Source organism: Stegodyphus dumicola, chromosome 3 (assembly GCF_044657685.1).
Source record: "Stegodyphus dumicola isolate Sdum_Otavi_A_Nest chromosome 3, ASM4465768v1".
In the NCBI taxonomy this organism is placed as follows: domain Eukaryota; kingdom Metazoa; phylum Arthropoda; class Arachnida; order Araneae; family Eresidae; genus Stegodyphus; species Stegodyphus dumicola.
In genome coordinates this window covers 164,513,747-164,541,554 of record NC_140770.1, presented here as the reverse complement: position 1 = coordinate 164,541,554, position 27,808 = coordinate 164,513,747, and the positions used below count along the sequence as shown (strand labels likewise).

At 32.0% G+C, this 27,808-nt stretch overlaps 1 protein-coding gene across 1 annotated transcript in view; it reads left to right on the top strand.

Moving 5' to 3' along the window:
• The window catches only part of RabX5 (RAS oncogene family member RabX5), a 53,491-nt gene that overhangs the window by 870 nt on the left and 24,813 nt on the right, over positions 1-27,808 (top strand). Inside the window, exons 2-5 of the mRNA XM_035357755.2 lie at positions 1,132-1,226; positions 3,557-3,622; positions 13,277-13,378; positions 13,755-13,819. Of these exons, the coding sequence (XP_035213646.1) occupies positions 1,132-1,226; positions 3,557-3,622; positions 13,277-13,378; positions 13,755-13,819 (328 nt within the window). The remainder of the gene's footprint in view (positions 1-1,131; positions 1,227-3,556; positions 3,623-13,276; positions 13,379-13,754; positions 13,820-27,808) is intronic.

The window sequence follows — 27,808 nt, the reverse complement described above, 5'->3', positions numbered from 1 at the left end:
TTACATAATGCAGGATTTGTATAAATTCACAGTGATAGATGAATGACTGATTCATAGTTAACTGTGAATTTATCCAACAGTACGTTCATAATTGCATTGTTGGATAAATTCACAGTTACAAATGTACTAACTCGTGGTACGCATACCACCGTTTAAGAATCGCTGGACTACAGATTCATGATTTGGATAAAAGATTCATGACATAGTGTTGTGCATTAGGAATTTCAACATATTTAAAACTCGTACTTTGGAATTAGCCCAGATGGGTGTTAGTCCAGAAGAGTTTATTAATTTCAATTTGGAATTTTATCTTGGTTCTCTATAAAAGTCTGAATCACTTTTCAAATTATTGCTACCAAGTATCAGAGCCCTGCATTATAGTTAAAGAAATTAAATAATGAAGAATCTGCATGAATGTATGTATGTTTCTCGCACTGTGAAAAGACAACAGTACCTAGAGATATCAAATTTTGAATAATGTAATTCTCCACTCGGATATGGGCATCAAGAAGCCCAAATTTGGAATTTGTTTTATTAACTATTTCATATTTTCTAAAACTGTAACAATTTTTTTACTGACAAACTCAACAATTTCAAAGCATTCTCTATTAACATTAACATTGCATGCATTTTCAAGCACGGGCATTTTATGTGCGAGGTTTCTTAACATTTCTTACTAATATTATTTTGGTAGCATAGCAATGCAAAGACATTGCAATGTCTAATGGTATTCTTCGTCTAATGCCTTTGAATGTCTCTATCACTTTTCAAATCCTGTTTTGAATCTCCTGTGGAAAAAAAAAAAAAAAAAAAAAAAAAAACACCCCTTTGTGCATTTGAAATATAAAACCTGAAAAGCTTTCAGATTTTAATTGTCTTATATTATTATTTTGTTCTGTTTATTTCCTTGCACAGCTTTATATTTGCCCCCCAAAAAATTTTTATGTAATAAAATCCCTAAATAAAGGGCATAAAATGTAACTTAATTAAGAGCTTATTTTATAAAGTAGTTGATTTTTTAATTTACTATTTTAATAATTACTTTGCCCTTTTTTGTGAATTTGCTTCATTCAGATCTAAGTGCATTTAATTTTTCATATATTTTTCATTTCATAAAATTTTATGTTTCAGGCATATGATTACAACTGTACACCATATAAAGAAAGAGAAATTCCTCTCCAGTTGTATAATGTTTGCAATCAGATTAACAGTAATAAACATGAAATGTAAGTTTATTTTGAATTAAAATATAATTATTAAGCTCTCATAGATTAAAACCGTTGTAATAGAGATAAATTCGTTAAACTGTAAATGTCTTTTTAGCAATGCCTATAAATTGGCAGATCCTGAAATCATGAAATGATTTAAATAATTACAAATTTACTAGATTGATACATAAGCGTACCCTATTTTATTGTAGGATTTTTTTAGGGTAATAAATAAGTATTGCAGATAGAGAATTATATCCCCAAATGTAGCTAATAATGTTGTAATCGAAATCATACTGAGTTGTGTAACTGTGGTTTTCAAATTTAGAGAAATGAGTGCAAGGAATCCTCAGCTGCAAAAGCTACTGAACCTTTTTTTTAAACTATGTTTGGGCTACTGTTGCTTCGAAGATGGCCTAGAAATGGTTTAAATAATTTTAAAATAAAAATCATGACATCATCATCTCTTTATTGTCTTTGTTCTGAGTACTTTGATGAGGTTCATTTCAACAGTTTGGTCCACATGAATCCTCCTGAAACCATTCACAGATTGGCCATAGGGAAGAACAGTGATGTAGACATAGAACAGACATAGAATGCAAGATCTGAAGCAAAGCTATTAAACACAATCATGCAATTCAGTATGATTTGAATACACTATATTAGCTACAACTTGATATACAAGACTGTCATCTGCACTATTTTTACTACCTAACAAAATAATCCTGAAATAAAACATCATGGATTTATGATAAACCTAGTAGACAAGCTAAGAATATTGTTGCTGTTTTTCCATTATAAAGCCATCACGAAAAAACAGTACTAAAATGTGTGAGTAAAATTCCTACAGGATAAAGGAATTCGATATAGACAAAGATTTTGCAACAATAATCATGAAAAGATGTGTTTTATCAATTATGTACCAAAGATAGCAGCAATGTGATCAGCTGAGACATCTTGATTTTATAAGTGAAATTGAACCAAATATTCATGTGCAACCTTTGTTAGGAACTGCACAAAATATAATTTGATAGATGAGTTTGACTAGGCATTCTTATTAAAGAAAATATAAAAAAGGAAACGGATTTCACAATCTGGTAGTTACCATAAGATGAGGAGAACGCAGTGAAATTCCTGCAAGATAAAGGAATTCTGTTTAGATGAAGATTTTGTAAAAATAATCATGAAATGATGTTATATTTTACCAATTACAATGTACCAAAATGGACTTGCAAACCTTAGATCTTGCTGAGAAAAAATAGGTATCAAATCTTAAACTAGGTCTGAAGAATCACAAATTTCTGCAGGAATGCGTTATTTTGCCACAAAATTGCTTAAGGAACAATACTTCAAATTCTTTCTCAAAGCAATTGCTACAAAATTCCCACAATAAAAACAAAAACCCATTTGTAACTAGGTTTATTGATTGGCTTTTGAAATAAATACATAGTTGATATATAGAATACATTTGTATGTAAATATGTAACATATAACTTTTTACAATAAAAGAAATTGTTCTTTTTCTTCCATGAGGAAGCATAATGTATTAGTATATTTCTGATAATACTATAACCATTTTTACCAATATCAATTTTCAACTGAAACGGTTGTATGTGGGAGGTTTGCACCCATACTTTGTTATGTAGACCTGAAATTAAAATTAATAAAAATGACAGAATAGTAAACCTGAAGAAAGGTTTTTTTTTATATTTATTTATTTATTTATTTATTTTTATTAAATGAGAAGAAGGAATAGCATTGGATGTGTTCTTCCTCCACAGTGGGTTTTTGGAGTCCTGCATAGAGACACAAAAGAATGTTTTTTTTCTAGCTATTCTAGATCACTGTTACAACTTTACTTGGCATGATTGAAAAAAATGGCACAGATGGTAGTTCATTTTTTTCTGACTGCTGGAAAGAATATGAAACAGAGAATTTGAAAGAAGCAGGATATGATCTTGCAGTTAACCACAGATACAACTTTGTAGATCCATATACTGGATGTCATATATAAACAGCAGAAAGAATGTGGGGCAGTGCAAAATTGTATAATGAATACCAGTATGGCACCTCACGCCGCCATCCTGAATTCGACTTATTAGAGTTCTTAAAAAAATATAATTGTTAAAAAAATAATTTAAAAAATGAAACTTTTTCCAAGACATTTCTAAATTCACGACTCCTGTTCAAATTTAAACAGTATTTCATTTATGATGTATTTAAAATTTATTAATACTGTTTCAATAAAAAATATTTTTATGTTTTTTATTGTCCCCATGTAACAGAAAATATCATATATTTATTATATGTTGTATACTGTTATGTTTGTTAAAAAATCAGTGTTTCAGGGTACGATTGACAAAAGTAATTGTTGTTGGTGATGTTGCTGTCGGAAAGACCTGTCTTGTGTCGCGGTAATTATGCATTTTTATTTTAAAATTAGTTTTAACACTTGCATATTTAATAATCTTTAGATTTTTTTTAATTAACTGCTGCTGGAATTTTGATTGTTGAATGATTCAATTAATTGAATGTTTCTGTTTGAAAGACTTGTCTTATGTCAAGGTATGAGCTTTTATTTTAAAATTGAGTTTAGTAGCATTTAAATCCTAAATAATCTTCAGAATTTTTTAAATTAATATTCCATTTCTGTTAAATGTTTACATGTAGCATAATGTAATATACAAGTGTGGTGAAGTTATACCTAATAAATAAAGCAATACATATGAAATGCTGTGCAGCATCTGTGCTAAGCATTATTACTAATCTTCTTATTTCCAAACTTTAAATTTGTATGTTAAATAATAAAACTATAGATAATAACTGCCAATACTGTAAGAAAATTATTGTAAAATCATTTCATTTCAGTTTAGTCAAATCTTCTAATTTGCTTTTGCTTGAGGAAATAGTATTGAGTTTAAAAGTCTGAAATTCCAGAAAGGGTACTAAGAAAACAAATTATAATTCAAATAATTGTTAACATTAAAAAAAAAAAAAATGTTTTTGTACTTTATGATTATCTGCACCACTGTCTGAAAATTTGCCAACTTGCTGCTGATTAATATTTTTTGACAAGCTAATATGAGGCATGTTTTTAAAGTAAGTACTGTTTTGAAATTCCAGTGCTGTGGTCAGCATTCCATGCATTCACACTGATTACCTACATCTTTTGGCAAGCCACAAGTGCCATTACAGAAACTTTTGACCATGTTAATGTTTGTTTTTGAATATTTGAAATGTCTCTTTGATTAAAAATCTTTTCAACTGTGAAATATGATTGGTGATTCATTTTTAGTGCTAAAGACATGAAAGTGGCTGAAATTTATAATCAAATTAGTGAAGCGTATGGAGAAAACATTATGAGGGATGGAATGGAGCAGAAATGGGTTAGCGATTTTAGAGTTGGCCACATGAATATGCCTGATGATGGACAAAGTAGGTGACCTTCTGTCAATACTGAAGATTTAGTGTAGAAAGTTTATGAATGAGTGAAACAGAATAGATGCTTTACAGTTTCATCATTATCTGATGACATACAGGGAGAAAAGTGATGATTCTTTAAGCCAAATTGTCATAGGTGATCAAAACTTGGATGGCTTACACTGTACCAAAACCAAAGCAGCAATCCATGAAACAGCACAAACTGAAATGGCAGCACTCATCATCACCCTAGAGAGAAGTTCAAGCTAACAGTTTCTGTCCAGATAATCATGTGTACTGTGTTTTATGACAGGAAGGGGATGTAGCTTATGTATTTTTTGCCTCATAGTGACATAACAAATTCTACCATGTATTGTGAAACCTTAAACAAACTGTGCTGTGCAATCCAGAGCAAAAGGTGTGGTATGCTTAGTAGAGGAATAGTTTTGCTTCATGACTATGTTGTTTCACATGCGGCTAAATGAACTTGGTCTCATCCCATCATTTCACTGGGAACAACTTGATCCCCCTCTATACATTTCCAGTCTAGCACCCAATGACTACCATGTGTTCTGCATTCGAAGAAGCATCTTGTCTGTCTTCACCACTATGGTGATGATGAGGTCAAAATGACTTGTTGCAGTGGGTGTCAAAGTAGGCAGCAGACTTCTATGAAGAGGAGATTCAAAGACTAGTTGTATGGTACAATAAATACCTTAATATTAGCAGAAATTATGTAGAAAGATAGTTTGAGGTTTAGGCTTTCATTACAAAATAAAATTGATTGGCAAATTCTACTTATTTCTTTTTTATTTTCAAACAGTACTTACTTTAAAAGCATCCCTCGTACATGAAAGGCAACAGCCATTTTGAAATTGTTGAAATTGGTGATGTACTAAGTTTCTCATAAAAAGCTGTGATCAATGAAATTTTTAAAATCAAGAAGCATTTATAATAAAACACTTATTCTTTTTAATAGTATAATTTTTTTTCACTGCACATGTATGAATTTTTCCCCCCGCTGTATTATGTATACAGTGATCTGTATTCATTTAAAAAAAAGTTACACAAATTTAGCATTGTGCTTGCTGTTGTTCTCTCTGTGTATGCAGAAATCTGTTTTCACTCAAATAAATGTTGGAGGAGAATTGCACAAATTTTGCATCGCACGTAAATTTTGATCCATGAAATTCAATCATTTGTGAAGTACAACTTCATGGAATGTTGTTGCAAATTTTTCATCAGCTAATGAATTCCACAATGCCATTAAGATTCCATACAAGGAAAAAAAGTATGCTCAATGCAACAAACACAAAAACTAATGGTATTCAAATTTGTAGGTGGAAATTAATGCCCATCTACTGCATGCATGCATACCTGGGTTCAGGGCCATTCCTAGCAGGAGTGTAGTGCATAAAAGTACATGGGCAGCCAAAATCAGGGGTGACTGAACTCTTGTGATAGCATGTCTTAATATTATAAATTCATTGTAAGTGCTTGTCATATATAAGTACTTTTTATATAATTTGTCATATTTAAGTACTTAGTGAGTATGAGCTTTTTTTTTTTTTTTTTTTTTTTTTTTTTTTTTTTTTTTTTTTAAATTTTGGGACGGCAATCTTGGGAATGTACATGGGCAGCCAATGGCCTAGGAACAGCCCTGACTGGGTTACTACATAAATATATTTTAGCAACATCATGAGTTGCTTATTTTAGTATGCCTTACTGTTGGGCAAAATGCTATATTTCTGAAGAAATGAAATACTTTCTTTTTTTTTATCAGCTTGTGAATTCTACAGTGCCATTAAGATTCTGCACAATTAAAAAAAATGCACTCAATACAACAAAAACAAAAACTAGTGGTATTCAAATTTGAAGGTGGAAATCAGTACCCATCTACTGCATGCATGCATACTTGGGTTACTACATAAATACATTTTAGCAACGTCATGAGTTGCCTATTTTGGCAACATATTGCATTGCCTCTGTCTGCTGCACACACTCATACTTGGATTACCACTTAAATACATCTTAGCAACACCATGAGTTGCTTATTTTGGGAGCATACCACGTTGCCTCATACATATGTTTCAGGGGTAGGGTACAGATAAATCAGAAAATAGCCCTTTTTATTATTATTATTTTTCATTTTGACTTAGTGTTTAATAATTAGTTCAGCATCTGTTAATCCAGTGTAAATGATGCATAGTTATTCTATTTATTAATTTATTAAATTATGAGAAAATCGGTCATTGTTTAGTACTCATAGATAGATTATTGGAGAATGTATAGTGCATATTTAAACCCTTTAAAATGAAAGCTATTCTGCATTATGTATCCTTAGCTCCATTTAGAAGTGAGGATAAGTATAGAAGTGAGGATAAGTAATACAGAACAGTTTTTGCCTCATGGAAATAACTGCTTCTTCTGCCTCTTAAAAAAAAAAAAAAGAAAAAAAAAAAGAAAAAGAAAAAAAAGAAAAGAAAAAAAAATTAATTCGCAATTTAGAAATTGTTATAAAAATAAAACAATATTCGAAGCATTGTGAAACAGATATTCTTGTCATGAATAAAAAAATGAAAAGATCAAAATTAAAAGGGGATTATTCCATCTAAAAGTAATTTCGAGTTTGTAGATTAGAGAATTGGAGATTAGCATAATTTGTAATAAAAGGATATTAAATTTTGGAATTCAAAAAACTCCCAATTGAACTAATTTTTTCTAAAATTGTGCTCCTGCTCTCTCTTCCAAAAGGAATTAAAGAGGGGACTAAAGAGAATTAAAGAGATCATGAAGAAAGAGGGGGATTCAAAATTCAACTATTATGAAGTATAAGCCCCTCCCCCTTTTTTTTTTTTTTTTTTTTTTTTTTTTTTTTAAGAAGATCTTGCATTTTATGGTATCTTAAAATGCAGCTATTATATTCATTGATTAATAAACACAGCTGCTTATTGCATTCAAATTTCCCAGAACCGAAACAAATATTAAACTGTCCATGGCTGATAAAAGCTGTTTGTAGTTCATTCATTTATCTATCAGTTATGCAGTGCTTCAATAAAACAGGTTTAGCAGAAATTTCAACCAGTGTAGTTAGAACCAAGACCACTGGGGTATTAGATACACTTTCTTAGTTTCTGTCAAACATTGTTTGCTGAGTGCAACAGAATAACTTTAACTTGAGACTAACAAAAGCAATCCTCTAGAGACACTGGAAACAATTTTTTGATTATGATCATGATATATCATACATTATATGTCTTGTGATTATTACATTGGAAGTCTTGAATTGGAAAAGGTGAGTGGTCATTGTATATTAAAGAAAAAAAGAAAAGAAAGCATTGATTGCTCTTATAATAACCATGAAGCGACAGGTCAACTTGGCAGTCAAAGTGGCAGTCTTTCCTGCTGGCAAGAAACAGGAATTTCGGGTTTAACTAAATCACTGGAAGAAACATTTTTCATTTGCTGTTTGTGTGTGACTTGTAACATGTCAAAAATGTCTAAATGCCTAAGCCTGAAAGAAAAATGTAAATTACTTAAAGATTATAATATGTTTGGTAAATGCAGCCAAAGAGAAGCAGCTCTTAATATGGGGCTTTCCCAAACTGCATTCCGCAGTTTAATTGAACAATGAAATAGAATTGATAATAAATTAGAAAAAATGCATATGTCTCAAGTGCAAAAAATGTAGAAAATCGAGAGATGTTGAAACCACTTAGTTTTCAAGCTGTGAGACTTAAAGATCTTCCAATTTCTAGAGCTCTTTTGATTACAAAAGCTATAGAATTTCTATAAAATGCTAGGAGAAAATGTTGAGCCAACTGATGGATGGCTCACAAGATGGAAAGCGAGAAATTGCATGGTTTATCAGAAACTACATGGTGAGAAACAAGAGGCAGATCATAATTTGCCTGAGAAACGGTTAAAAGATTTTTACCCAGACTTCTAAAAGCATATTTATAATACAGATGAAACTGGTTTGTTGTAAAAAGCATTATTGTAACAAACAATAATGTTTTAGTGGAACAGCAACTGTAAACTCTGAGAGGAACTATTGAATTGAAAGGTGGAGATTGGATAAGCAGCCAACAGTTTTACGAACTTGCAAATACAGTTGAAAGAGTGTTCACGAACAATATGAAACAAATGTTGATAGAGAAATTCTTTGTGAAATTTTAAAATTTCATCAGGTATGTAATGAAATTTTTTTATAAAAAATAAAAAATGAATTTCCAGATTTCATAAATAGTTTAATTTTAGCATTAATTTTTAATTAATAATTTAGGTATTAATTATTAGTTACCATTAACTGTTAGTTGCTATCTTACTAAATACTTGTATGTTCAATACTCATATCAACTTAATTTTAGCATTAAGTTGATACCATTATTTGCAGTATTGAAATCGCTCTTTATTAAAATCAGCTGCTTGATTTACTCAGATATGTTTGGAACAGTTAGAATAATTCTTGGGTGCTATATTTCATTTAATTCTATGAATGCATTTAAAAACTTATGTATCATTTATCCTTGAAAGACAGAGGGTTAATATTGTTACTTTTTTTCCTTTTCTGCCACCAGTTGTTGCATTATTTTCTTCGTTCACGTTTGTACGGGATTTGTGGATTTGGAGTGAATAACGACGACACTTGAAGTATCGAAACACACTTTATTTGGCCAATGTTAATCAGGACAGCTCTAATAGCACTTTTTACAGTCGTCGGAGATCTACTATAACACAGCCTTCACACTGTCAGGCAATAACAGTGGAGACAGCTTCCTGCAAAGCAGCCGACTTTGCTTTCCGGAGTACAGCTCCCGACTCTGCTTGGTCGTTCTTGGAACTCCACGTACTCTTGAGACTCTCTACGCTACAACTCGTGATGCACTTGACGACACATGAGCACAGCTCCCGTCTCTTTGGTTCAGTCATTCCCATAGCTCAACATGCTCTCTCAATGATGCACTATCCGTGATACACTAAGAGATGCTTTCGGTGCACTCGAGGACCCACTCGGCACTCGCTGCCCGGCTGTCAACTCAATCGACGCCGCACGAATTGACTCGCTAGACGAGACACCAACTCGATATACTAACTGACTGCAGACCAGCAGGTTTTATATAGTTTTCGGCTTGTGTTCGAGAACATTCTGGACTAAACCGGTAAGAATTCATCAAATATGGCAACCCCGTCTACCTTTGCCATTTTATGCCAACCCTAAAACTGCCTCGCGGGGAAGCCATCTTACCGCGCCTGTACATTTTGTAACACTTCCCCCTCCCAAGGACTGCACGTCCCGGGCAGTACAACCCTTGGTCAGAAGCGTAATTCGATACAAAAAAAAAAGGTTCTAAAACGAACAAATAACATAACTAAAGAAGCAAATATTTACACTATATACAAGTTATATACACAAATTAGATACATAACAATTTTAAATTATATACATTAAAGTTCAGAATGAATTGCAGTCTCAGTCTGTGTAAAATATATTCGGGTTAAATACTTTTCCACTGCAGTTCTCAAATGCATTTCTGTTTTGCATATCACAGTCAGGAGATTAAGTTCTTTCAGGCTTTTCATCCACAGGAAAATCTAGAACAATTCGTACACCACTCTGTAGATCATTCGCAGCATGCGTATAGTTCACCTCGGTATCATTAGCAGATGGTACATGCTTATTTACCTCTATTTCCTGAAAACCAGTTCCGATGTTTGCACCAAGGTCATGAATAGAATCTGATCCTTTACAAGCAGAAGTATCCGGGTTTAGAATCAAGTCCTTGTCTGCAAAATCTGCACTATGAGGCACACACCCAGTTTGTGAAGTGGGTGAATTTTCTTGCAATACTGGAGTGCACTGCTTAAGCTGCACTTCAGCATCTTCCATCTCTGCATCACATGCACTTTCAGATGGTTCAACAGTTACTCCCTGCGACTTCGTAACTTCACTATCAGTTTTGACGAACTTAACAGTCGCATTTTCACTTTCTTCCACTTCAGGCACTCGTGAATCAAAAGCTTCTTTCCCATCTTGTATTTCTTCATGTTTTCGATCTGTCTTTAACTGCTTCCCTTACAAATTTTTTTGAAAAAAATTGCAAAAAATCATCACATTTTTTTACTTTATTATTAAATACAACAAAACGAAATAAATCAAAATATGTAGATTTTAAGTTGAATTTTTAATTTTTTGAAGGTGCAAAAGCATTTATTTTTAAAGTTTAGTATTCCGAGTTATCTCGGGCAAACGAAAAAAAGTTAAATATTAATCTTTGTATGATAGTTTTTGAAACAAGGGACAACTCAGAGTGATACCTGACGTTCTACACTGGTATCTGGTCTCTTTTCTTACTGGCTTACCGCTGGAATCTCATTCACGGGAGCACAGAGTACACTGTCTCGTTGGATTTTATTTATTTTATTTTTTTATTTTTTCCACCACTTTTTCATAATCACTGTCTGAAAAATCATCGCTTTCGCTATCTTCCATCATCGCCATTATTTTATTTTTTTCCAACGCATGCATCCTTCTTTATACATTACTAATCCACAAGCCAACGTATACTATACAGTAGGGAAACACGCGAGCAGTCCCTCCAAAAAAACCACACTACTAACAAAATTTGGCAAACTGCCAATCAAAGCTGAATATTTCCTTTCATTTCCTCCAGACTGAGTAAAACCATGATAAAAGAAATCATACTAACAAATTCTGCTTCGCCCGAGTTTTCTCGGGATAATAATTAACTGCAATATATACGAACCCGAGATAACTCGGGATAATCAGGCAAGCGGTTAATCTCGTTAAATATTTCATCCTTCATTTCTGGATCCTTCTCAGACAGTTCATTAGCTACTTCCTTCATTTCTTCATCCTTTGATTCTTCAGATGCCACTTGTCTCATTTCCACATCGTCTTTTATGCCTCCAGTTTCTTCTGCAAGTTCCACTTTCAGCTGTTGGAGTTGCTCTCGCACCTGTTCTCCACCGGCTTTCATCTCTTCTCGTCCAGCTTTCATATCAGCTGTCATCTCTTCATATCCAGCTTTTATGTCATCATATCCGGCATTTATCTCAGCACATCCAGCTTTTATCTCAGCTTATCCGGCTTTTATCTCAGCATATCCCGCTTTCAACTCCTTCTGTCCGGCTATGATCTCAGCTAAGACACTAAGAGACTCCTTCGGTGCACTCGATGACCCACTCGGCACTCGCTGCCCGTCTGTCCAACTATGATCTCGGCTAAGAAGTCCATCAAAGTCTTCATCTCCTCCGCCATGGCTTTCCTCTACAGGTGGTTCACTGGCATTCACTCGCGAATCCCACTTCTGACACCAGTTGTTATGTTTTTTCCTTTTCTGACACCAGTTGTTGCATTATTTTCTTCATTCACGTTCATACGGGCTTCGTGGATTTGGAGTGAATAACGACGACACTTAATGAAGTATCGAAACACACTTTATTTAGCCAATGTTAATCAGGGCAGCTCTAATAACACTTTTTATAGTCGTTGGAGATCTACTATAAACACGTTGGAACAATCAGTGACACAGCCTTAACACTGTCAGGCAATAACTGTGGAGATAGCTTCTGCAAAGCACCCGACTCTGCTTTCCGGAGTACAGCTCCCGACTCTGCTTGGTCGTTCTCGGAACTCCACGTATTCTTGATACTCTCCACGCTACAACTCACGATGCACTCGATGACACATGAGCACAGCTCCCGACTCTTTGGTTCAGTCGTTCCCAGAGCTCAACACGCTCTCTCGACGGTGCACTAACCACGATACACTAATAGTCTCCTTTGGTGCACTCGAGGACCCACTCGGCACTCGCTGCCTGGCTGTCAACTTGATCGACTCCACACGGACTGACTCGCTAGAGAAGACACACACACTCGATGAGAGACATACACTAACTGACTGCGGACCAGTAGGGTTTATATAACTTTTGGCTTGATTTCAAGAACATTCTGGGCTAAACCGGTAAGAATTCGTTCCAGGAGGTTCTCCAACCGTCCATTGTATATCGCCAATTTTGTTGCCAACTATGGCAACTTTGCCCTCAATAGCAAAACTAAAACTGCTTTGCGGGGAAGCCATCTTACCGCGCCTGTACATTTCGTAACAATATTAACATCTAAAATGCTGTTGAAATGATATTAAAGAGAAAAAACATTTCATAGTAATGCAGTTTAGAATACCTAAACTTAATTTAGATCTTTATTTTATTCGTTAGTGTGTTTAAAAGATGTATCTCCTCTTTGTCTGTATCTGCATCAATATTATCATTTATGATGTAAAACATTATAGTTGTACTGCACATTTTTAACATTAAATGCCAAAAAGGAAACATTTTATTATATATTTATGCATATATCATTCTAAGATATTATAAAAGAGATTAACATCTGTAAATATTTCATGCATTAACTGTGTATCCCTCCTTTTTTGTGAACTTTTCTCATATTTAAATATTTAAGCTGTAAAATTTTGAGAAATTTTCAAACTATTTCAAATTTCCAGTACATCTATTGAAAAAGTCTTCATAAATTGTGGCATTCACATTTCACATCCACATTGTTTGAGCATGAAAGGTGCATATTTTGTTAATATATTAATGTATAACATATTCTTAAATTTTTAGGTTTTGTTTACAAGCATTTGATACAAGTTATAAGGCAACAATTGGTGTAGATTTTGCAGCAGAAAAATTTTACATATTAGATGTGCCATATATTTTACAAATGTAAGTTGTTAATTTTTTGGTCGAGAAAAGAAATGATTGTTAATTGCTAGATTTAAACAAAATTTTATGTTCTACTTTAACTGAGCATTGCTGAAATTTTTGTATGTACAAATTGAGAACTATAACTAATTTTTTTAGCATTGCAATTAATATAAAGTGTCTGACTTCATTTGATATTAATTAATTTTTTATACTTGAAAATCTAACTAAAGTATGTTGAACCTTATAAATTATTTTCTGCTTATTCAATTTAGAAATCAAAATAGATAATGCATACAATAATAACATATATTAATAACTTGCTTACAAATGGAAGCTTTTCTATTTCATATTAAATGCATGCATCTAATTTGGATTTATGTATTTATGATTTTAGATGGGATACTGCTGGACAAGAAAAATTTAAGTGCATTGCTTCATCTTATTACAGAGGTGCTAGAGGTACGTATCCAATAATGATTGCAATAATTGCCACCAGGCTGCATTATTATCTTATTTAACATGATTTAATGACATTTCCCATATGAAAATATTTTATTTCTATGTTTACAGGAGTACCAAAAAAATTTCTTATTGTAAGTTCTACTATTAAAAAAGAATAATACATATCATTATTTTAAATCTGCCTTATTTCTGCTGATGAGGGTTTTTAATGTCATTGAAAAAAAAATTTTATTCAGCTATTATTTAATATTCATATGCTATAAACTAAAAACCATTTCAAAACATGCAAGGTTATAAGGTTTTATGCTAATTATCATATTAGTTTGTCTGCAGTTTCACTTCTGTAATTTTCAACTACTATCAGAATGCAGATTGGGTAAAATATACGTAAGCACAGTCTTCTTGAGCTCAGAATGAGCTTTTGGCAGCATAGGTTGACCATCATTCTACTTCCTTGCTGCTTTAATTGAAGGTATTGGTTTTAACCGTTTGAAGTCGGGAACTTGACTCCTGTAAGATCCTTAAAAAGATATTTATTTGTATCTTATGCTTTCCCTACTTTTAAGAAGGCCCTTGCTGTTGTCAACAATGGCACTTTTAGGTAGTTTGATTCATCCTGAAAGAGAGGCTTTCAAGTGAAAAAGAAAGGGAACTGTAGGAATTCATGTCTAATTTGTTTAGATACCTTTACTTATGAAGGGAAAATTAAAAGGTGCAATTGATTCCAAATCAGACTACTCAGTGATACACTGAAGGGTATGTATATATGTATATATATGTATACAAGATAGAAAATGTGATTATATTTCTCCAGCCCATACCTTTTATTAAAAAAAAAAAAGTGTATGAGATTTTAAGTCATGGTTTTTCAGTGACCAATTATAAAGTGATAACAAAAATTAATTCTATTATGTTTATTGTAATTATTCTATTATGTTTTGAAATTATGTTATAAAATTCTTCCATATCTGTTATTTTATAGATATTTTTAGTTTTTTTTTTTTTTTTTTTTTTTTGTCAGGTCTCCACCTAATTTTTAATGCATCTAAAAATTTCATGTATTTCATGAGCATATTTTCTTAAATTTACAAACATGCATGGCTTCATAAACAAAGAAACATCATGCAAATGTTGTAGTAAACACAAATGTTATTTACTGTCATCTTTCCTTGTGCTTTTAATTTGTTTTGCAGTATATTTTATTGAAATAATCCAAACTCTTTAAAATTTTTCTCCATGAAAGGAATAGTTAAAAAAATAAAAGATCGTTGCTACATAAATGGTTAAAAACTTAAACTATATGGAAATGTTAAAATTTAAATTGCGGAAAAATAAAAATTTGATGTCTAAATAAATATTAAAAATTTGTATGACAGCATAATGCTTAAGAGTGAAAACAGACAATTTTAAAATATGCAGTGTTTAGTTCAAGTATGGCTTGTAATATACATTGTTTGTAAATTTCATTTTGCAAATTTGTTTTTGCAAAATGTTTCAACAAAAAAAAAAAAAAAAAAAAAAAAAAAAAAAGAATTATAGGGAAAACTGGATCCTTAACACACAAAGACGTTTGAAAGAGACAAGTGGTTAGGACCCCCAAAACATCAAACTTGACAGTTTACCCCACCTTTTGAGTGTGGGAAAACAGGGGGAAAAGACATGACCAATAAAGTGTATATCAACATCCTTTCAAACAGGGAATACCAAGGCCAATATAATGGCCATTCTATCCCCAAAAGGTTAAGTTCTGGGCTGAACCAGATTGTAACAGGGTGTGCTGAAATTGTATTTTACGTTCAGTTTCACTTGAATGTGTGTTCTGAGTTACCCAAAAGCAGCCACATTTATTTCTGTCACACTTAAGATTATATAATTCGATTCATGTGTTGATAAATAGTTCTTATTTTAAACCTTCACTTTGAATTGGTATACTCATAGTTAAAAGGGGTGATCAATTGTCTGACTATTTTTACAGTTCTAGTAGATTTGGCACTTTAAAGTATTGAAAAATCATATAAATTTATTTGTAAATCTAATTAATAATGATATTTATTCATAAAAATAATGCAAGATATTTATTATCTTTCTTATATTTATTATTATATGTTTTCTTTGGAAAAGTCTTATTTTGGGACTTTGGCTGGAATTACAACTTTACTCAAAAACTAGAAGTAGCAGAGACATGCACTGACTGAATTTAGGCTTTGCATAATATGTATGCAGGAATTTTGAATTTCCTATGTAAAGCATTTAAATAATAGTACTTTCATTTGTCTTTATTTATGCATATTTTGGTCGTCAATAGATATCATGCATTCCTCATGATAGAATAAGAGCAAGTTACTGAATTTAGGAAGTATATGACCCGTGTAATGTCCATACTTGTAAATTAGCATTAAGATTTTTGGATGAAAGTGCAGACAACCGTATACAGTATGCTGTCAGTATGTAATATGTTGGTTCTGAAACAGACTGTTCTAATTACAGACAGACAGTTTACACAAGGCGTGCAGTGAAATCAGTTCAGCTGTAATTTTATCTTTCCTGCTAAACTTAACAACTGTACTGAAATGTAACTGAAACATTTTTCACATTTAGTATTCAAAAACGTTTTTAAGCGCTAGAACTTCCCAGAACACCATTTGAGAAATGCTGACATGTACATTCTTAAGATACAATAACACGCTGAACAAATATTTATTTAGAAGTCAAACAACAAAAATCAGCATTATATTTTCAAATTTTCACAGGACTAGTTTCGATAGTTTTACCAAACCATCACCCTCAGCTGCAAAAGCGCAAATGAATGAGATAAGATATAATGATGAGACAAGATAAGAAAACCTGGACAGGAGATAAGCTACTGGCACCATCTGTTGATGAAACCACAACTAAAACATAATTTCTTTAAAGGCTGAAGGCAAAGATGGATTGGAATTAGGGTCATTAACTAGAACAGAAAGATTTTTTTAATGTGAAAATCTTCTAGAAAATCCAGTTCACCAATGGAAGATGTTTTTTGAATAATTTTGGCAGCAGAAAAATTGAAAGTGTGATTTTTGGACCAACAATGTTGAGCAACAGAAGACTTCTGTGTTTCCTTTTTTCTAACATATACCTCATGTTCCTTAACACGAAAATTTAAGGCTCTCTTAGTTTGGCCAATGTAAATTAAACCACAATAGCAAGGAATCCTGTAAATACTCCAGAAATTCATATCCGGAATGGGGTCCTTGAGTATGGAACTCGGAATTTTATTGATGGGAGAATAAATGACCCAAATGTTAAATTTCTGCAAAATATGTGCAACTTTATAGCTAATTGATGGAAAGAAGGGAATGACAACAGAATTTTTATAATCTCCTAAAACAAGAGTGTGCCTTTTAGTGTGTTGAGATGAGAATTTTTTAACTGCTTGATTAATAATGTTGGGTGGAAAGCCCCTGTCAACTGCTATTGCTTTTAAATAATTTAGTTCTTCATCAAGGGCTAGTTTGGAGGAGCAAACTTGAAGAGCACGGAAAACATAGAAATAAAATGAAGCTAACTTTTGCTTAGTCGGATGACATGATTTAAAGTGTGGTGGAAGGCAAACCGATGAAGGTTTACGGTAAACCGTAGTACTGAAGTTGGATGTGTTACGTGTGACCAGAATGTCGAGAAACGGAAGAGAATTGCAAGTCTCAAGCTCAAAAGTGAACTGAATACCAGGATCAATGGAATTCATTGTTGAAAGAACTTTATTTAAATCATCTTTATTACATTCAAACAGGGTAAAAGTATCATCTGCATAGCGGAACCATACCGGGAAGTTTCAAACAATTTCAAACAATTTTGATTTATAATAATGCATGTAGATATCAGCCAAGATGGGACTGAGGGGGCTTCACATGGCTAATCTCTCAGTTTGCTTTTAATATATATATATATATATTTTTTTTTTTTTTTTTGAAAACAAAATGTGTTTGTTTCAAACAGAGTTGAGTGAGAGAAATTAGCTCATCAATTTCGATGCAAGAGAAATGAAATTCGCGAAGTCTGGTTTCTAGACATCTTAATGCACCCTCCACTGCAACATTGGTGAATAATGATTTTACATCGAAAGAAACCGTGATTAAATTTCTAAAAATGTTTTTAACCTTTTTCACAAATTCTATTGAATTTTTTATGGTGTAAATGTTATTGTCTAATAGAGTTGAAAATATAGAAACTAAATAAGTTTGACTGATGGTTTGATTTGATAGAAACTAAATATTTAACTAACAGATACAAGGCAGTACCTAAATTTGATGCAATAGGGCAGAAAGGAATACCACTTTTATGAATTTTGGGAAGAGCATATAATGTGGCTCAATTCGTAACAGGCGGGATAAGTGAATGTTTTAAGTTACTGGAAAGGATTTGTGAAGATTTGATCGCAGTTTTTATTTTTGACAGGTCCGAAAGGGAAGGATCTTTAGGGATCGGATTATATGGTCCTTCGTTTAAGAGTTTAGTGACACCATCAATTTAAGTGTTCTTATACATGATGACTATCTGGCCACTTTTGTCGGCCTTTGAAATAATAATATTCAGGTTAGAATAAATTTCGCGCATTGTAGCTCTTTCTCTCGTGGTTAGATTTGGTTTCAAAGGTTTATTATTGAATTTCACATTATGAGCGATAAGATGCCTAATCATTTCTTTCTGTGAATATGAAACTTTACTGAACTTGAAAGCTTTTTCATTAGGAGCGAAAATCTTTGGAATCAAGGGTTTAGAGGTTTGTGAGAAGTTAAAATTATATTTTAGAATTCTCTCTTGTTCTTCTGATAAACTAACATTAGAAATATTAATTATTGGCGTAATGTTTACAGTGGGAAGATTTTTTGAACTACTTGAACTGGAAGACTGTAAAAGAAGTTTTTCGAATTTAACTGCAAGGGTGTTTTTATGACAGGTAACTGCATTCTCCGTTCTACACCAAGAATTTTGTTCAAGGGCAGTGACTTTTGGATGTGAATTAGCGAGTTCCAGATGCAGCTTATAGAGCTCATGTTCAATTTTGGATAACTGCTGACGTGTATCCCTTATGATGGACCGAAGTAAGGCTAAGTTGCAGTTTAACAGAATTCTTGAAACGCGACTGGAAGGTTCTTGATTAGATTTGATTTGAATGAAATTGGGGATCAGTTTTTTACATTTACACTTAAGTAAAAAGTCAAAGATGATTCAGAAATTTTTGTCGTTTCAGGCGTAATTTAGTGAAACGATTAACGGATGAAGGCATGATAAACAATGCAGAAAATCAGACTAAATTAACTAACCAATAATAAAGCATGCACAAAACAGCAGAAAAATTTCACACTGAAATGAATAGAAAACAAACTATTTGCAACTAAAATGCATGAAATCAGATAAGCAAAGCACAATATTCAAATATGTAAAACACAAATAGAATTTAAAAATTGCAAACAAAGTACAAAGTGCAGCTCCAAAACACATACAATCGCAAGATGATGAAAACCACATGGGAAAAAAGAAAGCAAAAAATAAGCCTGTTTGGGGCTTCTTTAATCAAGATACAATAAAAATGATGAACAAATATGAATTTAGAAGTCAAACAACAAAAATCAGCATTATATTTTCAAATTTTCACAGGACTAGTGTCAATGGTTTTACTGAACCATCATCCTCAGCTGCAAAAGCGCAAATGAACGAGATAAGATAGGATAAGAAAGCTTGGACAGAAGATAAGCTACTGGCGCCATCTGTTGATGAAACCAGAACTAAAACATATTTTATTTTAAAGGCTGAAGGCAAAGGTGGATTGGAATTAGGGTCGTTAACTTAGAACAGAAAGATTTTTTTGAATGTGAAATTCCTCTAGAAAATCCAGTTGGATGGAACAATGGAAGATGTTTATTGAATAATTTTGGCAGCAGAAAAATTGAAAGATATCTAGATATAAGATATAAGATTGATATCTGGTATACTCCTGGTGTTTGATACTGCAACTTTTTTATAATGTGTATTGATTTGTAACAAGTATTGCATTTTTTAAAATGTATTAGGTTATGGTTATGATCTGCCTTTTGTATTTACAATGATAATATGTAACATATAATTGTATTAAGCATTATGTAACAATATGCAATATGTTTTGTGTAATTTAATATAATTAGTAAGTTTTATATGAAATAAGTAATATTGTATGTATTTGAACCAGTATTGTATATATTTGCGTATATCTCTTACTTGCATTAATAACCAGGTTTTGAATACAAATGTAATAATGTGTAATAATATGTAGTGTTGACTATTTCACTTAGAATTACTTTAATTTAGCGATTGACTTTCTTCATACATCTCTTCATATATCTGGCACGAACTTTCCATATTTACACTATGTCCTATCTTATTGCTAAATATTCTTGTTAGAATCTGTACATAATCAAATTTTGTTTTGGCTTATATGAACTAGTGAATATCTAGAATGACATGCCTACTAAATAATACAATTGTACTTTTAGTAAATGTAACATCTGATTTCTTATAAATGTTATTGCATTTTTTCATTCAAAAGCAACAGCATAAAGTGCTTAGTTGTATCTGAAGTAATCTTTCGTTCAACGTCACGAATACATGTCTCCCAATATTATGTTATCTGTTCTTGTGTAGATTAACATATAATTGTACTTATAGTTATTTCTCCTGAAACATTTATGACCAAATATGGAAACATAATGTTTGTTCAATATTGTGTATATCTGGTGTGATCTTCTTTAACTCATTGTTACAATTATATGACAACTGTTAATTGTACTGAAATCAACAAACTTTTTTATTGAACTTTTTAATTTTGTTACAGTCAAAAGTCTTTAATCCGGATGTCCATAATCCGGAATTATCTATAATCCGGACCTCAAAGCTACAAACTTTGTGCACATCGTAAATGCATATGCATAATGCATTTACGCATATGCATGATATCTTTACGCATAATACGTTTATGCATGCACGTTTCATGTATAACGGACGGTATAAGCTAAGCTGAAATGTAACAACATTAACTCTATTTATTATTTTTATTAACTAAAATGTATAAGCTAAGCTAAAAATAACAACATTAACTCTATTTCAGTTAATGTTGCAGGTTGTGTTGTTTCTTAATCTTCGAATTGGATCCAGCGTGTTATTTTTTGCAGACTGTTAGAGCAATTTTATAAAAGTAAGCTTGAACTTTTGATTATGTGAAAAAGAATTTCAGATTCTGGAGCTGCCAAAGGATCTACAATGAGAAAGCAAGTTTCGATGCCCATCAAACAAAAAGTGGAATTGCTGCAAAAAATGGATAAAGGCATATTCTTTGTTTCTCTAACCATTCCGAAATCTGTTTATCAAATTCATGCTGCTCTGTGTGTGGGAGGGGATGTAAGGGCGAGCAATGAACTGGAAGTTATCCTTATCTTCAGGGCAGATGTTTTATTTTTATTCGGCTTATAATTCCTTACTAAATGTAGTATTTCATCTCGATGTACTCCATCTTTGATATGATTTAAATCAAATTTCTCGTCATTATAAATATCACGAATACACAGCAAATAGTTTTCTGATTGCAATTTTCTAATTTCGGCTATGCATAATGTATGCTTTAGGCATGCCCACGTTGAAAGAAATGTTTAATAAAGTAAGCAAATAAATATTAACCTTTTTTTTTTTTTTTTGTAAATTTTGATACCTTTTAGATCATAATTTCTCTTTATTTCATAAATTACGGTTTTATATTTTTAATTTTATAATTTCTGCTTGCCATCTTACCAGATTTAAATTGATCATCTATAATCCAGAAAAACCGATAATCCGGAATCGCTGAAGTCCCGACAAATCCGGATTAAAGACTTTTGACTGTACTATGATGTAATACAAATTCCAGTACCTCTGAGTCATATAACTTGAATTTTGCATGAACTGCACAATACTTTGCTTTTGACACAACATCTAGTACTGGATTATGTAACATAAAGTATATTAATTTACACTTAAATTTAGACTCTAGAGATCAGACTTGATTCTTTCATGACTATATACTTCAGTTCAATAGCGTGCAGATTCTGAACAGGGTGTTGATCCTTATTGTTCATTTACCTGTGTTTTTCTATTATACATGTTTGACATTTATCTAACTATGATCTTCTACTTTAAAAGTTTTGCATTTATTGTTACCGTGTTTGTTACTGTAGGTGGCTGTCAATTCCTCTCTTAACTATCCTGGAAAATCTTAATATAGTAACTTCAGTTGTATTTCTTCAATGTATGCAATCTACTCAAATAACTCTGTATTTTGTACAAATGTAAACTTTGAAATTTTGACTTTGACAATTAATGCCTGACTGATCTGTTCTGGCCCCGACCTAAGGTTGTGGCCAGCAGATAGTAGATGGTTTTTCCTCTGAGCAACATATTCTGTTTGTTGCCTTTAGGCTAACTTAGGTAAGTTGCTCAGTAGGTCAGTGTTGTATGCCTTATATTGATTATCAATTGAGAGGTCTTAAGCTGTTGTATATTACAAATTGTCTGTTGAACAGGGTTCGTACGGTCCTTAAAAGTCCTTCATTTTTTCAAAAATTATTTTTGGTCCTTAAAAGACCTTAATTTTGGCCAAAATGAATAAACGGTCCTTAATTTTGCTCATTTGACATTTCTTATCATTTCTAATGATTGCCATTCTATGTGTGAATTGCGATTTCTCATGAATATGGAATTAAAATTGCACGGCTCTTAACCAATCTGTTGGCGGATTTGCGTTGCAAACGATAAAAAAAAAAAAAAAAAAAAAAAAAAAAAATTAGCTACCCAAACGAAAGTATCGGTGTCTGATTGGCTATTCACCCAATCTTTCGAAACAGGTGTCATCCATAAATTTAGGCAGTTTGTGACGAAAGCGTAAAGCCGGAAGTTCTTTAAGAGGCGAAAGTGATGATGAAGGTGCTCGAGAAAAAAAAGGGGGGGGGGATTCTGAAATTATTTGCCAAAATTAGAGCAATTCCAACCTGGAAGGCCACAACCCTTCCGACGCCAATAGGAACGAGATGCCTGGAAAGTGCATTTTCAATAAACTGTGGCTTCATCAAGCTGACTACAAAGACTGGATATTGATGGATGACAATCCTTATAAAGCTAAATGTGGTCTTTGTTTGAAGCAAATTAAAATTTCTATAATGGGAGAGTCAGCGCTGAAAATTACTATATGTATGGGATATCAGGATTATGAGTTTATTTCTGCAGAGGGTCTGTTATCGATTTCGCGGGAAATCTGTTGGCTCCATTTCGATTTTAGGTCGCCAAGGGCAAATTCTGTAACGTTAGCCGAGAAAAAGTGAAGTTCGGAAATACGTTTTGAAGCTTCAATAGACAATTAAGTATTTGGTTTAATCCTGTGCTGTTGATAGTAATGCATTATTTTTGCTAATGGCGATACAATTATTAGTTGAAAACAACTAACTAATTAAAAATTTTTAATATTTTTAAAGCTGGAAACAACTAATTGAAACTAATTTTCCTGAATTAACTAGACGCAAAATTAACTTTCATGAATTACTAAAAAGTTATTGGGTAGAAGTTTAACTGAAAATATACATTCCGTATATATATATATATATATATATATATATATATATATTTATACAGTACAAAGTCCGAGGTCGGGACTTCGGCGATCCCAGATTTGAGATTTTTCCGGATATTAGATCATTTTAAATCTACTAAGATGGCACGTAAAAATTATAAAATTGAAAATATGGAATCGTGATTTATGAAATAATGAAGCATTTATGATTTAAAGGGTATCAAAATTTACAAAAGAAAAGAGCTTAATATTTATATGTTTACTTTATTAAACATTTCTTTCAATGTGAGTTGTTTGATTTGTTTTCTCTGCTGTTACTTTAGACTAATACTATAGACATATAATTTCTTGTTGAGTTATTAAGTTCCATTGTTCAAGTCCTGTAATTGCTGTGTCGAGAATTCCGAATAACTTGTCAATCAAAATTTTTTCTCTTTCAGTAACCTCTCTGTTACTTTCTTAACTATCGGTAGCTGTATTTTCTGGATTTAGAACCATACTACAGATTTCGCCCTCCGTTAATTGATTGATGATTGGGACATTGTCATCGCAATCTGTTTAACTTCCCTAAATTCTGCCGCCTGGTGCGGCCATGCGAGGCGCTGGTTCTGGCTTTATGTGTTATTCTTAATTCAAATAGCACTAAATATAATCGTTTGTCCTATGAGTATCATTAACAAAATCTATTTTCAGCATAAGGAAAGAAATTTCTGTTAAATCTCCCCTTGTCAACATTTTAGCGCATTAAACTTAAATCTGTAATCGGATAATACTCTGTTATTTGGCGTCGCTGCATGAGTCATCACTCAAGTTGTCATCCGTTAATAAACATGCGGTGATGAAAGCAAAATACAATAAATAATGATTCGCGATTTCGGCATCAAGGATATAAAATATTAGTTGGTGTAAAGTTAACAAATGTTTCGGTTTGAGATTATGCCAAGCAGATACGCAGCTATGGAGTCAAGTTACTAATCACACAAATTTATGCTAAAATAATTATTTCTTCAATAATGAGATATTTTATTTAGCGCCAAACTGAGATTAAGAATCGGGATTTCCGGCATGTTTTTTTATGATGAGGAAAAAAATCTAATACGCATGCGTAAAGCATACCCCTTCCCTCCAAAAAAGCCCTAAAAATTTGGTTGGTGGTGGCTTTGAGGTCCGGATTTTAGATCATTCCAGATATTGGATGTCCGGGTCTCGGAATTTGTACTGTATATATATATATATATATAATAAATTATATATATATATATATATATATATATATATAATTTATTTCCTAAACAGTATTGATTAATTGATTATATTATCTCCTAAGTTTAATTAAAGTAGAATTATTTTAAAAGTGTGCATCCATACTGGTAAGTTATATTTTAAAAGATGTTTTGAAGTAATTTGAAAGCAAAATGTTAATAATGTTTTAACGGGGACTGGAGTTAAATCATCACGAGGAATAACATTACAATTGTAAAAGTAAAAATTAAAACATGTAATTATTGTCATTGATCGGAAATTAGTTGACTTTTCAAGGGGAACAAACCAACTCCCGTTCAATGATCAATAATTGATAAAAATACGTAAATATGAAAGTGTTTCGTCTTTACTCGAGTTATAAGTTAAAGCCAAACCGGCAATTCTAGTCAGGCCAAATATTTCCGCGAATAGTTGTTACTCAAAGAACTGATTCTCATGAAGCATTTTAGTCAATTCAATTTGGAGTAAAAATCAATTACTGTAGAGAAATCTTGTAAAACTTGAGTAATCGTCCCCGACACTATCATCTTTATGTATTTGAGTACTATATTATTTGTAGAAATTAAACATTGGAAATTGTCATTATGAAATCGAAATCAAAGTAAAGTTGAAATAAACATAGAAGATTATAAAAAAGATAAATAATGCAAACTTTGCAAAAACAAATCAAAGAGAACATAAAAATAATATAAAAATAAAATAGAAAATAATATAAATAAGATCAGTGAATGTACATGAAGATATAAAGGCCAGAAAGGTATTAAGTAACTTACATTCTTTCTAGTGGGGGAGTTGGCAGTGTGTTCTCTTCGTGTCTGAGTCAGAAGTGTAGGGTGTCCGAAAATTCTTAGCGGCAGTAGGGGCTTTGAATTATATCAGTCGGTAAGACTTGGTTGAAGAAATTTATGGTAGTGGGTGGGACTTTGAATTCTTGAATGTGTACTGTATATATTACTGTATATAAAATAAGGTCAGAACTCAGTACCTTACTTCTGCATTTATAGGGCATGCAAAAATGTATATTTTCAGTATACATTTCTTATTATATATATATATTTCTTATTATATATATATATATATATATATATATAGATAGATAGATACATTATATACATATTATATGCGGTACTTAATTTTACTAATGCCTTGCATGTAATGCCCCTTTTATCTGCAAAACATCTTTCCCTTCTCAACTGCAGAGTTTCTTCTAACAGTATCATGAATTTTGTCAAGTTAGAAGAACCATCTACTTCAGAAAAAGATGTAACTGCTAATTCAACATCAATAAGTGTAGAAAATAATAAAATAAATTCTTTTCTTTTCAAATCTGAAGTTACAGATGCAGAAATATTGTGGGCTTTTAAGTGCATAAAAAGCCACTATTCTTTTAAATCGTGCGATGATATTGGGCCTTTATTCACTAAAATGTTCCCGGATAGTTCCATTGCAAAATAGTTTTCATGTGGTGAAAAGAAATGTGTTTATATCTGTTATTTTGGTCTTGGCCCTTATTTTAAAACTTTGTCACTAAAGCATTGTAAAAATGCTGAGTTTTTTACATTACTATTTGATGAGACTCTTAATCTGACAAATCAAAAGAAGCAACTAGATATTTATGTGAGGTATTGGCATCACGAAAATAAGGCCAGAACTCAGTACCTTACTTCTGCATTTATAGGGCATGCAAAAAGTGAAATTATTTTATCCACATTTTATGAATGTGTTGAAAAACTAGACTTGTCAAAACTCTTACAAATATCGATGGATGGTCCTGCAGTAAACTGGAAATTTTATGATTTATTGCAACAGGACTTGACGAAGGAATATAACATTCAATGCTTGACATTAGGTTTACACATTCTTACCAATGCTTTCAAGCATAGGATGTCATCCACTGGCTGGGACATTTCATCATTCTTATCCTCCTTATATTGGATTTTTAAAGATTCTCCTGCAAGACAGGAAAATGTTTTAAGTATATCTGGCTTAAAAAAGCTACCTGTGAAGTTCAGCTTTTACCGATGGTTGCAAAATGTCCCAGCAGTTGAAAGAGCCATTGAAATATGGGATGACTTGCTACTGTACATTAAAGAAGTTGAAATGGGGAAGTTTAAAAAAAAATTCATCGAAATCCTTCTCAAATATTTTGAAGGCAACTAAAGATAAAACATTTCTTATAAAATTAAATTTTTTTCTCTCTCTGTCGAAAATATTATTGCCTTTCCTTAAATATTATCAAAGTGATAAATCACTTATTTCCTTTTTTGCTGAAGATATCTTAAAACTTGTAAATGATTGCCTTCAGCACTTTAAAATTTTGAAACTAGAATATTCAAAAATAACTAAAGCAGAAAATCTTTATAAATTTAATTTTAATGATCCAAATTGTTATAATGATAAAAGTAAAGTTTTTTTGGGATTCATTGCTGAGCAGTTAATGAATGATAAATGCCGCAAGAAGGACATTTCACAAGCTGAAAGTTTTGCATTGAAACAAGGTCAACAATGTGTCTTAACAATAGTACAACACTTAATGTCTAAATGTCCAATAAATTATTCTCTTATTCGAAATGCATCTTGCATAGACCCGCGATTGATGGTTAAAAGTCCAGAAAAAGCCCAGAACAAAATGAAAATAGTTCTAACAGTATTAATGCAGAATAAACGTGTTTTACAAGATGATTGGGATGAAATTCTGCTGCAGTTTGGAAAGTAGTTAAGACAAATTTACATGAATTTTCTACTTTTGATCCTCAAAATCTTTCTCTTGACAAATTTCTCACTTCTTATTTTCATGATTTTCACTAATCAAAAGTATGGAATATAGTGAAAATGATTCTTATCTTGTCACATGGACAGGCCTCTGTGGAAAGGGGCTTCTCTGTAAATAAAGCAATTGAAATTGAAAATTTAAGTGACTCATCATACATTTTTCAATGCACAGTATTTGATTACATAAAGTTTTCTGGAGTTGTTCTTAATATCAAAATTAATAAAGAAATGAGATCAACAGCAGCTTCTGCAAGGTCTAAATATATGCAATATTTAGAAGAACAAAAATCTTTAACTAAATCTGAAAATTCAAAGAGGAAAAGAAATATCATTGAGGAAGAAAT